At 39.2% G+C, this 17,068-nt stretch overlaps 1 protein-coding gene across 1 annotated transcript in view; it reads left to right on the top strand.

The window, feature by feature from the left end:
- Nucleotides 1-15,953, top strand: part of ZNRF2 (zinc and ring finger 2) — a 55,301-nt gene extending 39,348 nt beyond the window's left edge. Inside the window, exons 3-5 of the mRNA XM_058030556.1 lie at nucleotides 11,931-12,036; nucleotides 12,751-12,828; nucleotides 13,946-15,953. Of these exons, the coding sequence (XP_057886539.1) occupies nucleotides 11,931-12,036; nucleotides 12,751-12,808 (164 nt within the window). The 3' untranslated portion in view covers nucleotides 12,809-12,828; nucleotides 13,946-15,953. The remainder of the gene's footprint in view (nucleotides 1-11,930; nucleotides 12,037-12,750; nucleotides 12,829-13,945) is intronic.
- The last annotated feature ends 1,115 nt before the right edge of the window (nucleotides 15,954-17,068 follow it).

Here is a 17,068-nt window from a genome sequence, read left to right as displayed (position 1 = left end):
GGGAGGGAACGGCCAGGCGCTGCCGTGTGCTGCGCTCCCTTACATAATGGCAGCGCCGGGCCGGGGACAGCTCTGCCCGCCGTGCCGTGCCGCGATGTGCTGTGCCGTGCCGTGCCGTGCCGCGATGTGCTGTGCCGTGCCGTGCTGTGCCGTGAGTGCGCACCATGTGATGCGGGCAGACGGAGCTCCCTCCCATGGCTCGCACTTAATCAGTCTTTAGCTGGAGAGGTCATTCAGAGGATGTCATAAATCGCGTCTGCAACTGCTGCAGTCTTGTGACTGCTGCGAACTCAGCTCCAGGGGAAATAACGCTCCGAGCTTTGCTGGCTTTCTGTGGTAAATCTGCAGTCTTTAAAGCTGATACCTCTAAAACCTTGAGATTTTACTCATTTGCTAGCAGCAGTCTTTTTCTTTTTTTCTTTTTTTTTTCTTTTTTTTTTTTCTTTTTTTTAGTTGCCCTGTGGAGACAAACCTTGAAAATATCCTTTTTTTAATCATAGAAAATGGATTTCATGTGCTGGATTTTGAAATAATACTCTTGGAAATCATTAGGTCTTAAAAAATAAATACCAGAGTACATCTCACTGATCTATGTAGGAATCTCATGATATTTCTTTCCCTAAATTTCTCAGTTTTGTAGGAACTAATACAGATTATTTGCAGATCAGGACTTTCTCCCCCCCTCTAAAGAAGTATGAAAGAATAAGCTACTCCTTCTGGCTCAGAAACTGCCCCAAGGGCAGATCAATTAGAAACTACTGCCTGAACTGTCATTTGTATTTTATTTTTTTTCTTCAGATTAAAATCTTGCTTTAAAACCTGCTGCCCTTTGATTACTTAAATAGTCCTGTGCTTCTGAGCTGCAGACTCAGCCTTTCAATGCACAAAAGAAGTCAATCCAGCTTTTGTAGGGGATTCCAGTGATAAAACAAGGCAAACTCTTCAGAAGCAAGCTGGGTGAGAACACTGCTAGTGTGATAGAGTACTCTCACTTCTAAACTGGGGATTCTTATCACTGCTTACACTGGGGAAAGATTACCAGCTTCTAGTTTCTACTCTAGTTTCTAGTATTTTTAACAAAATCCAGTGATTCTAGAACAAGATGTAAAACACCTACTGACATAGGTACAAAATACCAGACTTGCCTATTCTGTCCTCCCTGGGGGAGCCTCTTTGCTCCCCAAAGTTTGCATGACTTTGTCTCACGTGGCTATAGATTTGCTCAGTTTCAGAAATAACCCCAAGTTCTAACACACAGCTGAAACATGAGAAACTTCACTGGTGTTTAGTGCTGAATTATATTAACACTCATGAAACGTTGTTAAAACTTCCTCATAAAAACATCAACTTCCATTTTAACACTGCACTACCAGTTTATCTGTAATTTAAACTATTATCAGATTTTCATAATTTTGACCACATTCCTCATGCCCTCCTTCCTTGTGTGAAGTTTAATTAGGTACTATTGATGTGTATTGTTAGGTATTTGATGGCCCCTGTGTAGCTAAGCAAGAATGTAGTATTTACTATTAATTTTTAGCCCATAAATAATGTTTATTTGTTTGGAATGAAGAGGTGGTGGAAGGAATTGTTTGGTTAACACTTACCTTTTTTTTTCTTCTCCCAGTTCCAAGGAAGTCTATTTTAATCTATGGCTTTATTAGCTGAAATTGTCATAATGATGTTCAATAGTTTTGGAAACATCTAAATTGAAAAAAAAACAAGGAGAAGAATAAAACTTTAAATGGCTGTAGAAATACACAGCCAGATTATGGGCATGTAACTTGGAACAAATACTGGAGAAGTGTCTTTGGGGACGTTTGGTTTTTTAAACACATCTTCCATACTAACCTTTTTGTGTTGTTGTTTGTGAATTGTCATGATTACTGAGTACTGTTGGAATTGTGCTTTTTTTTAATTTCACTTAGTCACTTTAAAATTTAAAGGAAGGTCTATTGATGGTTTGGCTTTTTTGGGGTTTTTTTTTTGGTTTTGTTTTGATTTTGGTTTTTGTTTGGGTTTTTTTTTCATCCTCTTGCAATTCAATACCTACATACTCAGTATCTCACTGGGATAGTAATAACCTGTAGGTACCTGTTAGCACCAGAAATACTGTATCTCTATTCTTGCTGCAATAAATTAGAATACTGGCTAATGGGTTCGTGTAGAGTAGAAAAACTGAGATAATTTTGAAAACTCTGACTCAATATCTGATGTTATCAGAACCTTTGCATTCAGACATGTTTTGCATTCCATCTATATCACAAGGATAATTGCATTTAAAATAGGAATAGCTTGTAAAAAGGAGTCTGTCTGCTGCAAACAGAAAAGACAGACAAGTAAAAATTATGCAGTGATTTATATCCTTGTCCCGTGTATGCGTATTAACACCAAAAGTTGTGTTAATCTGGAGAAGGCTGATCTGGAGCCTGCTGGGAAAAGTACCTTCTAGGCCTAGCACCTGGCACTGGGGTTAATAAGCCAGACTTCATGCACACTGGGTGTTGGCACCAGTGTTTTCATTGTCTGTTGCTTGGTAATGCATCCTATCTTCCCTAAGTATAGTGTCTTAGTCACACACACCTGCTTTTTCTCCCCCCCTCCTGTTTTACCTTAGGCTCATAGTTTCATCTTTCATGCCATCTCCCTGTGCACTCATTTTGCATCAGATCAAACCAAACTCCTCTGCTTGCAATGAGTCAGTTACTTGGCCAATGTTAAAAGACTGGAAAAAAGATTTGGCAAAACCTATTGTGCTTAGGGCACCTGCAGGAAGCCTGGAATAGGAACCTGAAGAAGGACAAAGTGAGCAAAACATGGAATCAAATCCTTCATCCAACTTCAAAACAAGTCACTATTAAAGTAACCCATATTGCCCAGACTAATAGGATAGATAACTTCATCTGAGCTGCTTCTCTTCATTCCCTTTCTCTACCTCTGTTGTTCCTGCCCTACCCTTTCCTTCTGTGACACTTTCTAATGTGCTTGTTTTATCTGTCATGTGAGAGTTCTCATGCATTTCATTAGGTCAGTGTGTCCCCATCACACTCCTAGTTCATTGCAGACCATGAAGAATGAAACATCTTATTTGAAAATCTTTGCAATGCAATTTCTCTGGCTTCTGGCTGTAATTTCAGTGATGGTGACGACTGAAGATTCGCCATTTGGAAAACTTTTCTCTCCAATCTTTTAGATCTTCTGTTACATTGGGGATAAAAGAAGCTGACCAAGCAAAAGGGATTTCCCAAACTCAGTGGGGATCTTTTAGAACTGCCACATCAACATCCTGCACTTGCGAGATCTTATCCAACTTAGATTTTTCCTTCAGCTTGATCAGACCGTCATCTTTTGTTGTTTCCTCTCCCACATCCGTGCTCTGCCTTACCTGCTAAGTTTTTAAGAACATTGTTTGTGATAGCATCCAGTCTTGATTTGCAAAAGTTGCTCATTTTAACAGACTTACAGCATCTGAGTGAAATATTCCTTCTGACTGTAAAGTTGTGGGAATAGACCTGTTTCTGCGCCGTATTTGGAAGGAATTCTTCACCCTTCACGTGACCACAGTGGTAGCTTTTCTTCATGAAATCATTAACTCAGATACTCAAGTGATTTACTACCAGAAGAACCTTATATAGATAAATATTCTTGGGGTTAAATGCCTTGGTGGGGTTGGGTTTTGGTTTTTTTGGGTTTTTTTTGGGTTTTTTTGGTTTGTTTTGTTTGTTGTTTTTTTGTTTTGGTTAATTGGTTGAGTGATTGGGGTTTGTTTTGGTGTGTTTGGGTTTATGGTTTTTTGGGTTTCGGTTTTGGTGTTTTTTTACCTTTGGTAAAGAAGTTATCTGCTATGCAAGGCAAGCTGGAATTCAAGTCTCTCATTTTTCTTGAGTGTACCCTGCATGGTAACCCTGCCTGTTGCTTAAACAGAAACTGTATAGTTCACCCACCTTTGTACTGAATTTCTGGCCTGCAGTCCCAAGTTTTCAATAGACCTAAGTTCATTTTTCATCTGTCATAGCAGTTTCTTGGTACTGATATAGATTGCTGGGTATGCATAAGCAGCATTTAAATATTTTGCTTTGTTTTACTCCTGAACAAACAAAAATGATAAAAGATCTGCATGTATGGATCCCGCACTTCTATTCTTTCTTGCCTGCTTCTGTAAGTTACTTTCATCCCAGCTCCATTCTATCTCCAGCTCCCTGGAAGAAAGGATCCTCTTTAAATGCAGCAGACTCTGTCAGCAATACAATCTGGTTGCCTCTGGCCATTTAATCAACCACTCCTCCTTTTGTAGCATACTTGTGGTGCAAGATCCTTTTTGATGGTAAACTCAGCCTTGAGAAGTGTAAATCATTCTTCTTCCCCGATGGAGCCAAGGAGGATGTATTCCCCGAGTGATCCTTTCTTTACACTGTTTCCTAAGGTATCTTGTTTTGCTGCTGTTTTGTTTCTTGTGGGTTTGCCCCTTTACATGCTGCTTTTAACTCCTGACATTCAAGATTAACACTCAGATAACCTGAGAGGTCATGTAATACTGGTGAAAACCCAAGAAAACAGCCTGAAGGCAGCTTCCTTATTCCATGTGCTGCTGCTTTGTTTCAGGCAGCATGTGCTAGGGTGCACCGTTCATGGTGAGATTTCACATGGGGCACAAGTTTGCTATGGCTGCATTCAAGAATTTTTCACTCAATCACCTTCTGAGAAGACAAGATTTAAAGTATTGTCCCCCAGAAGCAATAGGAGATTGCTTCTGATAGGAGAGGAGTAAGCCTCAGGACAAAATACATCATGCCAAGGAAGATACTTCAAGAATTATGTACCCCTTGGGTCATCCAAAAAACAAATATATGTCAGCTCACTTGAAGTGACTTAGTACAAGACGGATAAGGCTGGCAAAAAGTCTTTTTACGTCATGTTCTGGAGGACAAGACTGTTTATTTGTGGTTCAGTTATGAACAGGTGCAGCTCTTTGGCTGATACCTAAACTAAAATTTGGCAATTTTAAGACCTAGTACTTACAAATGTGATGAATAGAATTTATCTTTAGTAGTCAGTGCAACAGGAGAAAGTTATTTAGCTATCTTGAGATTATTTAATTTCCAAAGGCATCTTAAACTGCAGGCAGACTGATTAAACAGACATTGGAAAGACTGAAGCAGAAGTTTTAGAGTAAATCAGATAATTGTATTGAGAGCAAATCTTGAATCACTATGGAAAGGCATAGTCACTAGCAGTAAGTCTCAAGATGGGAGGACAAGACATTTCATGGCCAGTTGGGCTAATAGAATTTATCTAGTATGAATACCTATTTCACCCCAACACTCTCTGTCAGCAGTGTAAAATTGGACTGTGAAAGCTGGTACACTGATAACAACAGCACAGGAATGGATGTGGATCTTATAGGTCTCTTCCAGCCTTGAATTTCTGTGATTCTGTGTGATGTGGATGCTTGGAAGTGAGGAGCTTTATTTCTCTGACTGCTTGGCCTTTTTTTGCAAAGTGTAACTTTTCAGTGGGAGCCCTGAGGTGCAAACTTGACTTTGTCTGCAAGCAAGATACCTTAATTGGATATTGTATCAAACCTGTGTTATTTATACTTGGGATTTAAATTTTGGGTTTTATTGAACCATAACTTGTACTGGCACCCTGTATCATATAGCTCCAGCTGGGTTTCCCTTGTCACTGAAGCTAAATCTCTCTACTGAAGAACTCAGTTTTCTTCAGCATGCAAATCCTTCTGCCTTCTGTATTAATTAGCTACCTGGATACAATTCTGTTTAGGTAAACTATGACTACTCAACACCGACTTTTTTACTCGTGCTCGCTTAAATGTATTTCTGTCACTACTGTTTCAGTTTTATCTTTATCTCACCAGAAGTGTTTTTCTCTACCATAGACCTGATTGTTATCTGTCTGAACAGGAAGCATCTAGCTATTTCTCAGAATTTACTAAACTCACAATGTCCCACAAAAATTTAAATCCAGTTCTTCAAATGTGGGTTAGCTAAGAAACAATGACACTTCTGTAGCCATCTCCTTCTATCTCAGCCTGGTGTTGCTACACAAGTATTGCCACTTAGGCCTAATTCTGCAAATATTTTTCTTGTGGTGTGACTTTCCCTTTGTTTTGCAAGTTCCCTCCTCTTTACTTTTGTGTTTTAAGAAGAGGGAGCACCAAAGACTATAGACAATGTGTGTGCAGGAAGTCTTTCATGATGGATATCTGTTTGTACATAGCTATCTCAGTCCTGGACCAACACTGAGCAACGTGAGAGGGATGGGGAAAACAAGGATAACACTTGGACTTTGAGTAGGAGATTGTAAAGGGCTGCAGTGTTGCAAGGGCTGAAGAGTGAGGTGCTGAAAAACATCACCACACCGCCCAACGCAGCAATTCATCAAGCACTTTGTCAGTATGTGATGAAGGGTCACGTTTGTTGCAGCTTGTTAGCTTGCTTTGGAGAGGTTTAGTTCTTGTATATTGTGGCTGGGAAGGTATTTGTGGCTTGCTTAAGTTCTAGGTATTACCATATGAGTCATGCAGTGCTGTTTGGGGTGATTGTATGCACAAAAAGTTACCACCTGTGCTTGTTTTATTAGCACAAGGGTATTTGGTTTTTTTCAGCAGCATAGAAGGGAATTTGGATTTAAGTTATTGACATGCTCAACTTTGTAGTGTTGTGAATCCTGAAGACTGCTTAGCTGTGGTACAAGTTAAAATATTGGATGTTAAATATCTTCCATTTTAAGTTCGATCCAGAGGAGGTGGCTTATACTAGAGCAAAGAGAAATCTTTCTAGTTAGAAATCCACTGCTTCTTCACTACCGTGCTGAGGGTAGTGAATTTCTACTTCTGGCTGTGAAAGCACAATCTTCATAGGTGAACTGAGCTAATGGCTTCAGCTCTGCCTTGCTCAATCTGCTGACTGACCCTGCAGCTGTGAAAGCTGAGTGGCAAAATAAGCATAAGCAGTGACAACTGAATTATGTTCCTCCTTCTGTTGGGAGCTCTGAGCACTTAAGAATCATCTTTCCTTCAGAGTGCCTTTCTGCCTCAACTTTTGAGCAGCAAAACCTTGGCTGACCTGATCATCCAAGAATGATCCCTAGAGAATCAAGAGTATTCCTCTTGTGGCAGTCAGAATACTAAAAACCAGCTGTAATGTCAAAGAACTGCTGGCTCTCCTAGCGCTTAGGGTGCACTGGGAAGGACAGGTTTTGCTTGCAGTCAGTACCAGTTTGCAAAGCTCAGTCACTGAGCTCCATGAGAAAAGCACTTCCTATGCATAGTAGTTTTCCTTCCATTCCAGTGTCTACTTCTCCCAAGGACATTAACCCCCTATAAGAAGGCTGTCCATATTATTTGTATCAGATAGTTTAAAATATTTCTCTCTTCCTCCTTCCTCCAGTGCCTGATTTTCAGCAGAAAATGGAATGAGATGATGGAGGGCAGGAGGAGTGGTAGATAATCCAGGTCTAGAGAGAACACATTTTAAGGAAAATGAGTGTGAAGAGGAGGAAAGCATAGTAAGAAACAGCCAGAAAGAAATGGAGAGGGAGTAAAACAGATGTGACAGAAGCCATAAAGATTTAGTAAATTAAGTCAGCAACATTTAATAAGTGTGTAATCACATACACACATGCTTCCTGGCTGCTGAATAGTAAGGTACCTGTAGAAATGTGTAGGTCCTCCTTGACTCCTTGTGATATCAGCAAAATTGTAAATTTTGCAATATGGATGAATTCAAGGTCTACATGTGAACAAGTATATTGGTTTCTAGATGTCTAGAGCTCTGCATACTCCATTTAAAAGCAAGCAGAGACAGTCTCTAGTACCTTACTAGGACAGTTTTTAGTCATCAGCTTCAAAACAGATACATGGTAATATGTACTATTTAATAAAGTTTCATCAATATTTTTAATGGCTGATGTTTAACCAATTTTAGTGTCAATGCTGTTCAAAAGGTATGTTTCAATTCAGTTTCAGTGTTCCTGAAAGGGTTGATCTTTGTGGTGTCCTTCACTAGTAAGCTACTTGTGATGGCAGCTTCCATAGATGTTTAAGGTTTTAAATTTTAGAAAAAATACAGACATTTTCAAAAATTGTCAATCTGAATTGGGTCAAGGTGTTTCTAACTTAGTGTTCTGTTTCCAGTGAATGCCCAGAGTGAAGTAAAATACTGCAGCTGTAAAGTGATAGCTCCCAAAATATATTGACATCTCCATGATTTGTGACTTCAAGTTTCTTGAGCCTAGGGCTATATCTGCCTGTGTTTTAAAAGGCAAAACAAAAAGCATCAACACAGATTTTAATTACCTTATCCAGAAGGTATGCAGTGCATACACTTTTGCAGTCCTCAGTTTAAAGACACTTTAATCACAGATATTGCCTATAATCCTAATCATGGCTGAGGTAGTGGCTTCCATAATTATTAGATGCCTTTTCAGAAGTTCTAAGAAAAGTTTTTAAATGCTAAAGTATGTGCAAAATTGCCAGAATGCCTGTTTTTAAACCCTCTACTACCTATTTTGCTATAAATGCAGAAATGCCACAGAATTTATTTTTCAGTCAAGATGAAAGCAGAAGCTTAGGAGGAAAAATTACTGACAACCCAAAGTTAAAACAGTAGTAACCAGGGATAGAGGAGAAGAGGAAGAAGTATTTGAGCAGACTCAGGAGGGAAATACCATGCTCTTTTGCAAGATTTCATCCTTAACACCAGTCTTTGGCTAGTGAGTACTCGCTCAAGTAGCTAGGAAGGTGGAGGAGTGTTTACCTCCTATGAGGGCAGTGCACTTGGGTGTGGGGGTGTGGTATTTGTCTATGTCCCCACATGTGGGTGAAATGGAAAAATGTGGCTTATTTCCTCTTCCCACTTTAATTTAGGTAATACACTGATATAAATGTTCTAATCATAAAATTGATGAAGTTTTAAGCTACTCCTTCTTTTGGTTTGTGTGTTTTGTTGTTGGTTTGGGTTTTTTAAGGGAAAATTTTTCAAATAAAATGTATCTGCTGAATCACTCTGCTGCAGGAAAAAGGTGAAAACAAAAAACCTCTTCAGACTGCAGTAGTTCTGTGCAAAATGATATACAGATTTTTCTGTAACAGGTATGTTTAAGTCATTGTTAAATGGCCCTTAAACTGACTTGCATCTGATACAAGCCAGTATGTTGGTGTAGGAGAGTGTAGAACAAATTCTGACCAGATCCAGGTCTAACTGGATTATTCATTCCATTTTCTTTGTATGAGATTGATGATCCAAATCACCTAAAATGGTCAAAAGGTAGTCAAATCTAAGGTGTCATAAGTCTGTGAAGGATTGGTTTTGCTGTCATCACTCTATGTGTGTAATTAACTATAAGCTTAATTATATGGGTTTGGAGTATGTTAATGTGCAAGTTACACATGGGCATTTAGAGCAGTTGTTTTTTTGCACTCAGTATTTTATGCACAAGAGCCTTAGGTAGGATTCATGAGGTTTGCACAAGTAGGGAATGCTGATTCCTCATTATTCTTATTCCGGAGGAAGAGGAGCATGGAGACCTGTTAACGCAGCCTCTCCTGCAGGGATGGCAGAGCTGCACCGCGTTTCTGAGTCTGGTCTGTGCCAGCAGCAGCTCCCCCTGCCTGACTGGGCAGAGCCCAGTGTGTGCCTGGTGCCTCGTCCCAGTTGGAAAGCCTGGGGTGAAGCCAGGGAGGGCAGCACGCTGTTTGCCAGGGACTTGTGCAGGAGGGCCAGTACTGGCAAGAGGGAGAGTACAGGAGTACTGGAGGGAAAATAAAAGGAGTGTCAGACACTTACGCCAGGGCTGGTGGGAGGTACAAATGTTTGAATTGGCATCACGCCCTAATGTTAGCCAAAAGGTGCAGAACCTTGTTAAATTGCTCAGTGGGAGTTCAGACCCAAGCATTGTGCAGTCTGGGGAGTGCAGGATAAGCCAGACATGTACAATGGAGAACGATGGGAAAGCTGTTCACAGGAATGCTTTCTTTTATAAACTGTGTTTTTATCAGACAGCTTTTCAATTTCTCTTATCAAAACTTGACTAAATGCTTCCCTCTTGAGAGTGCTTGAGGGAGTGAGACTGGGATTTAATTCACTAGAGGTATCTTAGTCCCATTTTGGTTTGGGTAGCAGCTGCTGATCTGATAAAGGGACTCTGTGGAAAAAGTTACTTTTATTAGGTATGCTCTGTATGTATGATACATGCTTGAATTATTAATGGTGCTGCTTCCTACAACCTAACTGTGAGAAGAGAACTGCTCAGCGGAGTTCTTGTAAAGTTTTGCAAAGAGGTGGTCTAGGAGGATGAAGTCTGACAGCATCAGACAAAGATTGATATCTCTGTAGCCAGACAATGTCTGGAGAGTATTTTGCCTCCTGGTCAGACATTAGAATACCTTTGTATTAAAAAACCCCAAGCAATCAAATACCAAAATCCAACCTCAAGGAAGTATTTATCCTTAGCACCCTCTTCTGGGCAAGTTGACAGGTAAGAGTTGCTAAAATATTTTCTATTGTTTTAAATTACATTGTCTCCCTAGTATTTCTAATCTTCTGAGAAGCTTATAGTTTCTGATTGAACAACAGGCGTTTACTGTGCCTAAAATACATTTTAAAATTTTCTTTGTTGTGGTGGATGTATATTGTTTATATTTTTGTTTTGAATTGTTTTCTTTATAATAGTTCACTTCATGCAAGATATTTTTCACATCTCCATCATGGTGCTACGCACGTGGCATTATACAGGATTTTTAGAATAACCAATGAATGTAGTGGAGACTGAAATAAGCACTGCTTTAGAACCTCAAGCACCTGCAAGACAACTGACTGTCATTTAATGGAAACAATGTAGACCTAATTTCCTTTTACTTTCTTGCTGCCATGGTAGCTTTCTAGTAGTCTGTCATTCTCTGTATTTGGAATGCCAGTGGTGATGGAGCCACAGGAGAGAACAGCACAGATCTGCTGGTTTCTCAGTCATAGCTGCAAAAGGTACTATCCATAAGCAATCACTAGAGGTGCCTTTTAGCAATGAAGAGGAAGCTTTTCTCTTGAAACCATGGAAACTTGAACATGTGGACTTACTTTGCCAAGTGTGCACCTTTCTGATCTGCCAGTTTGGTTGCTATGTGGTCTCTTGTTGGGAGTGCCCTGTGGAGTGTGAGGTTGTGTCTAACAGGGATTTCTAATCTGCATCTGGCAAACAGGGCCTTGTGATCTTCTGTTTGTGCTATGACTGAATTGTGCATCCCACATTCTGGCTAAGAGAAGTGTCCAAGAGAGAAGGTTTTTATTAAAAATAATATGTTTTCCCAGAAACTTCTTAGTGAAAGCCAACTCTTCTGCATTCCTAGTAATTTACTTTTTCCTCCTTTTTTCTCAGACTTGGTAATGCTGCAAAAAATTCAGTCTCCAGGACTCATTGGAGCTATACAGCAGTGACCTTTCCTTCATGGAAATCTCACATTCCTACAGTTGGCAGTTTCATACTTTACACTGAGAAAAAGGTGGATGGGATGTAGAACATGCTAGCGTGGTGAGAAGAAGTTGAAGGTGTGAAATATGAGTTACCAGCAAGGCTGGTGGAAGAAAGCCAGATGTATACAAGAGAGATGAGTAGGAGAGTAGAAAAATCAAATGACAGGCTAAGTGTTTAGAAGCTAGGAAGAGCTTTACCTAGTTGTTTACCTACAGTGCCTTGTCAGAGAAATGTTACATTCAGGCTTGAACTCAACTTCCAAGTTGAAAACTGAGCATGGGTTCTCATAATGAATCTTCAGTCAGTTGGTGTGTCACTGATCCTTGCCTTTCTGCAGGACAAAAAATACCTTCTTCTATGGCTGTCCATGATGTTCTGAATAAAGAACATTTTGCTTGTAGTAGTCTAATTCTTAACCCTTTCACTTTGTGCTCTTTCCCCAGAGGATGTGCTGAGTAAAGACGCTGGGGAGTGTGCAATATGCCTGGAAGAGCTGCAGCAAGGAGATACTATAGCACGGCTGCCTTGCCTCTGCATATATCATAAAGGGCAAGTATTCCTTACTGGAATGGATGTAAAACTCACAAGATTGCATTTATGGTAACTCTTCTTAAGGGGTGCTTAAAGATGTGCTTAAACTTAGTTGCTTTTTTGCATTTAAAAATAACAAAGAAACAGCAGTAGCAGTCTTAAAGTTGTTTTTTAAATTACATCTTTCTGCATCTATACCAAATGCATTTGAAGTTCATTTTCCCTGCTACAAACTCCTCATTCTTGGAAAATCACCTGGATGAGGAAGGAATGTGTATCATGGCTGAGGAGTTAAGTCATGTGGGCTTAAGTTTGGTCAAATGCTAATAGACTTGGGCAGAGAGGGGGGGAATTGGTTTTTTAACCTCTTTCATATTGTTTTTTCATAAGTGTCTGTACTTTACAGAAAGTAAAATGTCAGTGAATGATACAAGCAAGATGATGTTAGTAGCTAATTAACCTGTGTATGAAGTCTGTAATTTGTAAAATGTTTCCTTAGAAAATTTTAACACTTAAGAAATTTAGGTTTTCAACACTGTTTAATACCCAAGTATTACTGTGGTTTGGGGTTATTAATTTTTCCAGTGATGTGTGTATATGCATATACTTCTTTGTATAATATAAAATTCTACTAGTCATTGAAATGGAGAAACCAATTTATATTCATATCCTACTGCTAAATATTACTTGTATTCATGTCAATTGTTCTCATTTTTGTCATGTATCCAACAGCTGCATAGATGAATGGTTTGAAGTAAATAGATCTTGCCCTGAGCATCCATCAGATTAAGACAAGACTCATATTTTTAGGTAATGTTTATTTATGTTCCAACAATAAATATCTTGACTACCTGAAATCACTGTACTATTTCTTTTTAATTGTGAATTTACTACTGTGTCTCAGAATGACAATATTAATCAATAAGAATTGATGTATATTGCAATATAGGCAGAAGGTTTCTTCATCCTTGCATGGCGTGGTCTTTGCAGTTTTAGTACTGGAAAGTGGCAAGTCAGTGTCAAGAAACCTTTAGCATTAACTTTCTAAGAGGATTTTTCCACAGAAATGAAACAAAATTAAAATTATACAATTACAAGTCATTTTGGATTGTTCTGTGAGTACTGGCACGTATTTCTGACAGAAGTCTTTTGGAATCATATGAAAAGGTTGAAACTAGGTATTTTCAAAACTACCTTAATGTTAATGCATTCCAGAATGTTTAAAGCATATAAATAAATGAAAAATGTTGACATGTTTCTATCCCATTTCACAGAAGTTTGCATTTTTCCAGCTTATGTTTTGTGTTAATGGTTGCAGATCTGCAATCTGTGTTAAAAGTTTAAAGATTTATTCTTTAGTTGACTGACCCAGAAACTTTAAGTTATATTAAATAATTGCCCCTAAGCATTGCAAAGCACACCAACAATCACAATTCTTAGAGAAATAGAGATATCTGAAATCCTATCTGTTAGCTGAGAGTTTGGTTTTGTTGTTCTGAAGGAAATTTTTTGAAAAATCAGAAGTATTCATGACTAGCATTTATTTGTGCATTTCTTTCATGTTGCTTCATGTGTCTGTGTTGTAGGGCTAGCAAAGAAAACCGCAAGGAAGATATCCTGCTACTGAGATAATTGTTTTGATCTCACGGCAGTGTCAGCCAAAATTAATAACCAAACACATTTCCTATATTGCCCCCAGTCTCTGGTTGTGGCAGAAGGCTGCATGCTGTTCATGAACACCTGTGTCTCTGTACATGCTCATGGCTGTCCAGCCTCATGTTAAATTCTATTTGCTTTTTCCACAGCAGGGATGGTGATAACTGGAGACTTAGGAAAAAAGGGGAGGAAAACTCAGTTGTTGTGCTCATGCTGTTTGAATGGTTTCTGTACTGAAATAATAGTATTTTCTCCTCTGCTTTTCCAACAGCTGCTTCCACTGATCAGAAAACATAGGAGATGTGAGGTTCTCTTGCTGAACACAGCGTGCCTGGCTTGAGACTTAGTTCTTTGTGGCTGAAAAAGGCAAAGATGGACAGTGACACGGAGAAAGCATTGCAGACACCGTTACTTGACAGTAGTGCTCAGTATACCAAACACTCATGCAAAGGACACACAGGGATTTTGAAAATGCTGCACATCCTGTAACAATCGACTCCCCAGAGACATTACTGACACTGTTTTGTATCGAAGGCCAAAGTTCCAAATTTCAGCCCAACTTCTGGTTCTGTGAAGAAGCGAGTTATTGGACATGTTTCCTACTGCCTCCAGTGGGAGTGGAGACGTTTGATATGTGCTCTCTGAGACCCTCGCAGGGGAACGGCCCCAGATCAAAGTGGGAACGTTTTCACCTTCTCGTTGGCTGAAGAACAGTACATGGCAAACTAAATAAAATCTAACAGTGTGACCTTAATTTACTGAATTCACACCCTGTTTTACGTTCTTCACTTTTTTCAAGAACAGAAAACATAACCCGCTCTGTGTAGGAATACTGTATTTCAAAGTTTTGTAACTAAACCTTTGTCACAATGCAGTCCAAAGAGTAAAACCAAGACAGGTAACTAATTTATATTGATCAAGCTATAGAGATTGTTGAAATCTGCACATTGTATTGCTATTTAAGTAACTAAAACGTCTCTTTTATTGCTCATGAGTCAAAATGACAGAAAGAAATGCAGCAAAGCAAAATCTTACAGCTATGCAACTTTTTTTAAAATAGGAAAAAGAAATGAATTACCAATTTTAAGTGCTGCCAGTTAAGGTAATTTGTTTAACGGGTATTTTTTTAAAGATGTTTCAGGTAATTATTTTATTGTACTACTCTCATCTCCAGGCTGCCTCCTGAGGTGTAAATGAATAACTGCAAGTGTGGGCATGGGGAGAGGTTTTTATAGGCATGGGCGAGATTACATCGAGGTGGGATTTGTGTTTATTTTTCGAACATGCGCAAGTTCATGTTTCCTTGTTTGAATGTGTTTTTTGGTCGCAGGATCTGTAGTACATTGCATCTAAACCCTTGGTGTCTTCGTGTGGAGACCACCATTTGACAGTGTGGATTTTCGTTTAGTTTGGGTTTTTTTCTATCTTTCTTTTTTTTTTTTTTTTAATTCATCTGCATTTGTTTAATTTATTATTATTTTACTGTATTGTATTGGTATACCAGAGCTCCACAAAACACAGGTTGTCTCTGGGTGGATACACCAAGTAAAACTGTGGATATGTATTAGTTCCCACAAAGTATCACAGTTAAAATGGATTTTTTTTTTTTAAAGACAATGAACTGGAACAGATATCAGGGTTTAGAAGCATACTTTTTATATCGAGAATTAATTGTAGTAGTTTCTGAATTTCACAACACAGGGAAGAGTTTATGAATATTTATTAGCAACAGTATTCTTAGTGAGTTTCAATGGCTACAATAAGTTGCACAACACTTCAGACTTTTTCTTGTACATAAATAATTCTGGTTGGATTCTGGTTTTTTTTGTTTTGTTTGTTTGTTTTGTTTAAGTACACATTTCTCTCTGTTGCTGCTGTGATTTATATCAAAAAGGGCAAAGAACAGGAGCAACTACCGCTATCTGGAGAAGAAGTGCAGTTCATGTTCTTAAACTCTCCCATCTTGCTTGAATAGCAGTTCTTCCCTGGATAACATTTTCTCCTGAATGTTGCTCTGTAAAATGCCTTTGTTACGCTGCAAATCTAAAGGAGTCCAAACTAGATAATTGTCATAATTGCCAGTGCAGTTTCTATACTTTTGGGCTTGCATCACTGGTTTCAGCTGAACCTGTAAGCTATGAGGCCCTGTTGAGTTCTCTTTTTCAGTGGGAGCAGAATCATTTTGTCACACATTCGATTCTGTAGTCACATCAAATGTACAGTCATTCCCTGTACAGAGTCCTTTTTTGACGAGAATATTTGTGTTGCCTTGTATTATCTTGGGGGAGGGAGGGAGGGGATGTGGAACTACAGCACCTGTGATACTCAAATAGTGGTGTTGCCTGCAGGCCCATTTTCCCAATGTTTTAAACTCCTGATATCTTCTGAAAGTAAAACTTTTCCATTTGCATTGATTTAATGTTTACTGTTGGCTTCATGCCTGCAGAAACTCACCTGTAGCCATGTAAAGGGGGTAGGTCGGTGTTTTGATGTCCTGTGCTCTGAGGTCATAGATAGTCTTTGGCTTGAGGGTTAAGTACGTAAATACAAGAAACATAAATCTGTGTACAACTTGAGCTCAGTTTTGGTAGTTCATACTTCTAGTTCACTTACTGTTTCCTCAAAACCCTTCATCTTCTGTATTCAGATGGAAGTAGCTGATTTAAAGGCCCAGCAGTTGGGACTGTTGTCCCATGTTTAGGAACAGTGTTGGAAAAGCAGGTCACTAGCTATTGCACTGGTGAAGCTTTTGCAGGCAAGAGTCCATGGCTGCTTCCATCAGCACAGTAGAGCAGCAGTTCCCTAGATTATTTGAGGAACTGATACAAGGTCAGCTTTAGTTTGATGTTCTTGGTATCCATAAATCTCTTCTGAAAGACAATGGGAGGTTTTCTTGTATCAAAACCTGTAAGATAGACCAAGCCTGGAATGACCCTGGAAGCATGAGAGTGATGCTTGAAAACACCAGTGGAAACTCACCTAGGTATGCTTTCTGTCACCATCAGCTGGTGATGACCATGCTGTAGGCACAGCTCTAGTCACAGACAACACCTTCATTTTGAAAATGTCCTCACAGGGGTGTCAACTCATTGTGCTTCAGAAGGGAAAAATAAACACCAAACAAGTCCTGTGTCTCAAACAAGGAACACCACACTTGTCCACAAGAAGCAATAACTTCAATTTCGGTGTGATATGCTTCTTTGCCTGTAAATATCTTGAGATTGCCAATTCTGTGCTTTTCAGAGTATTTTCTGTCATCTGGCCTATATCTTCCCTAAATATGTAAAGGTGTGAAATAATTCCCATACTCAGGTCTGCCATAAACATGCTGCTTGCCAGCAGGGGAAGAGTAGATTTGACACTGTCTTGAAATGTGCGATTTTTCTGAACTTGT

Source organism: Melospiza georgiana, chromosome 1 (assembly GCF_028018845.1).
Source record: "Melospiza georgiana isolate bMelGeo1 chromosome 1, bMelGeo1.pri, whole genome shotgun sequence".
Classification (NCBI taxonomy): domain Eukaryota; kingdom Metazoa; phylum Chordata; class Aves; order Passeriformes; family Passerellidae; genus Melospiza; species Melospiza georgiana.
This window is presented reverse-complemented; position numbering and strand designations above follow the sequence as displayed.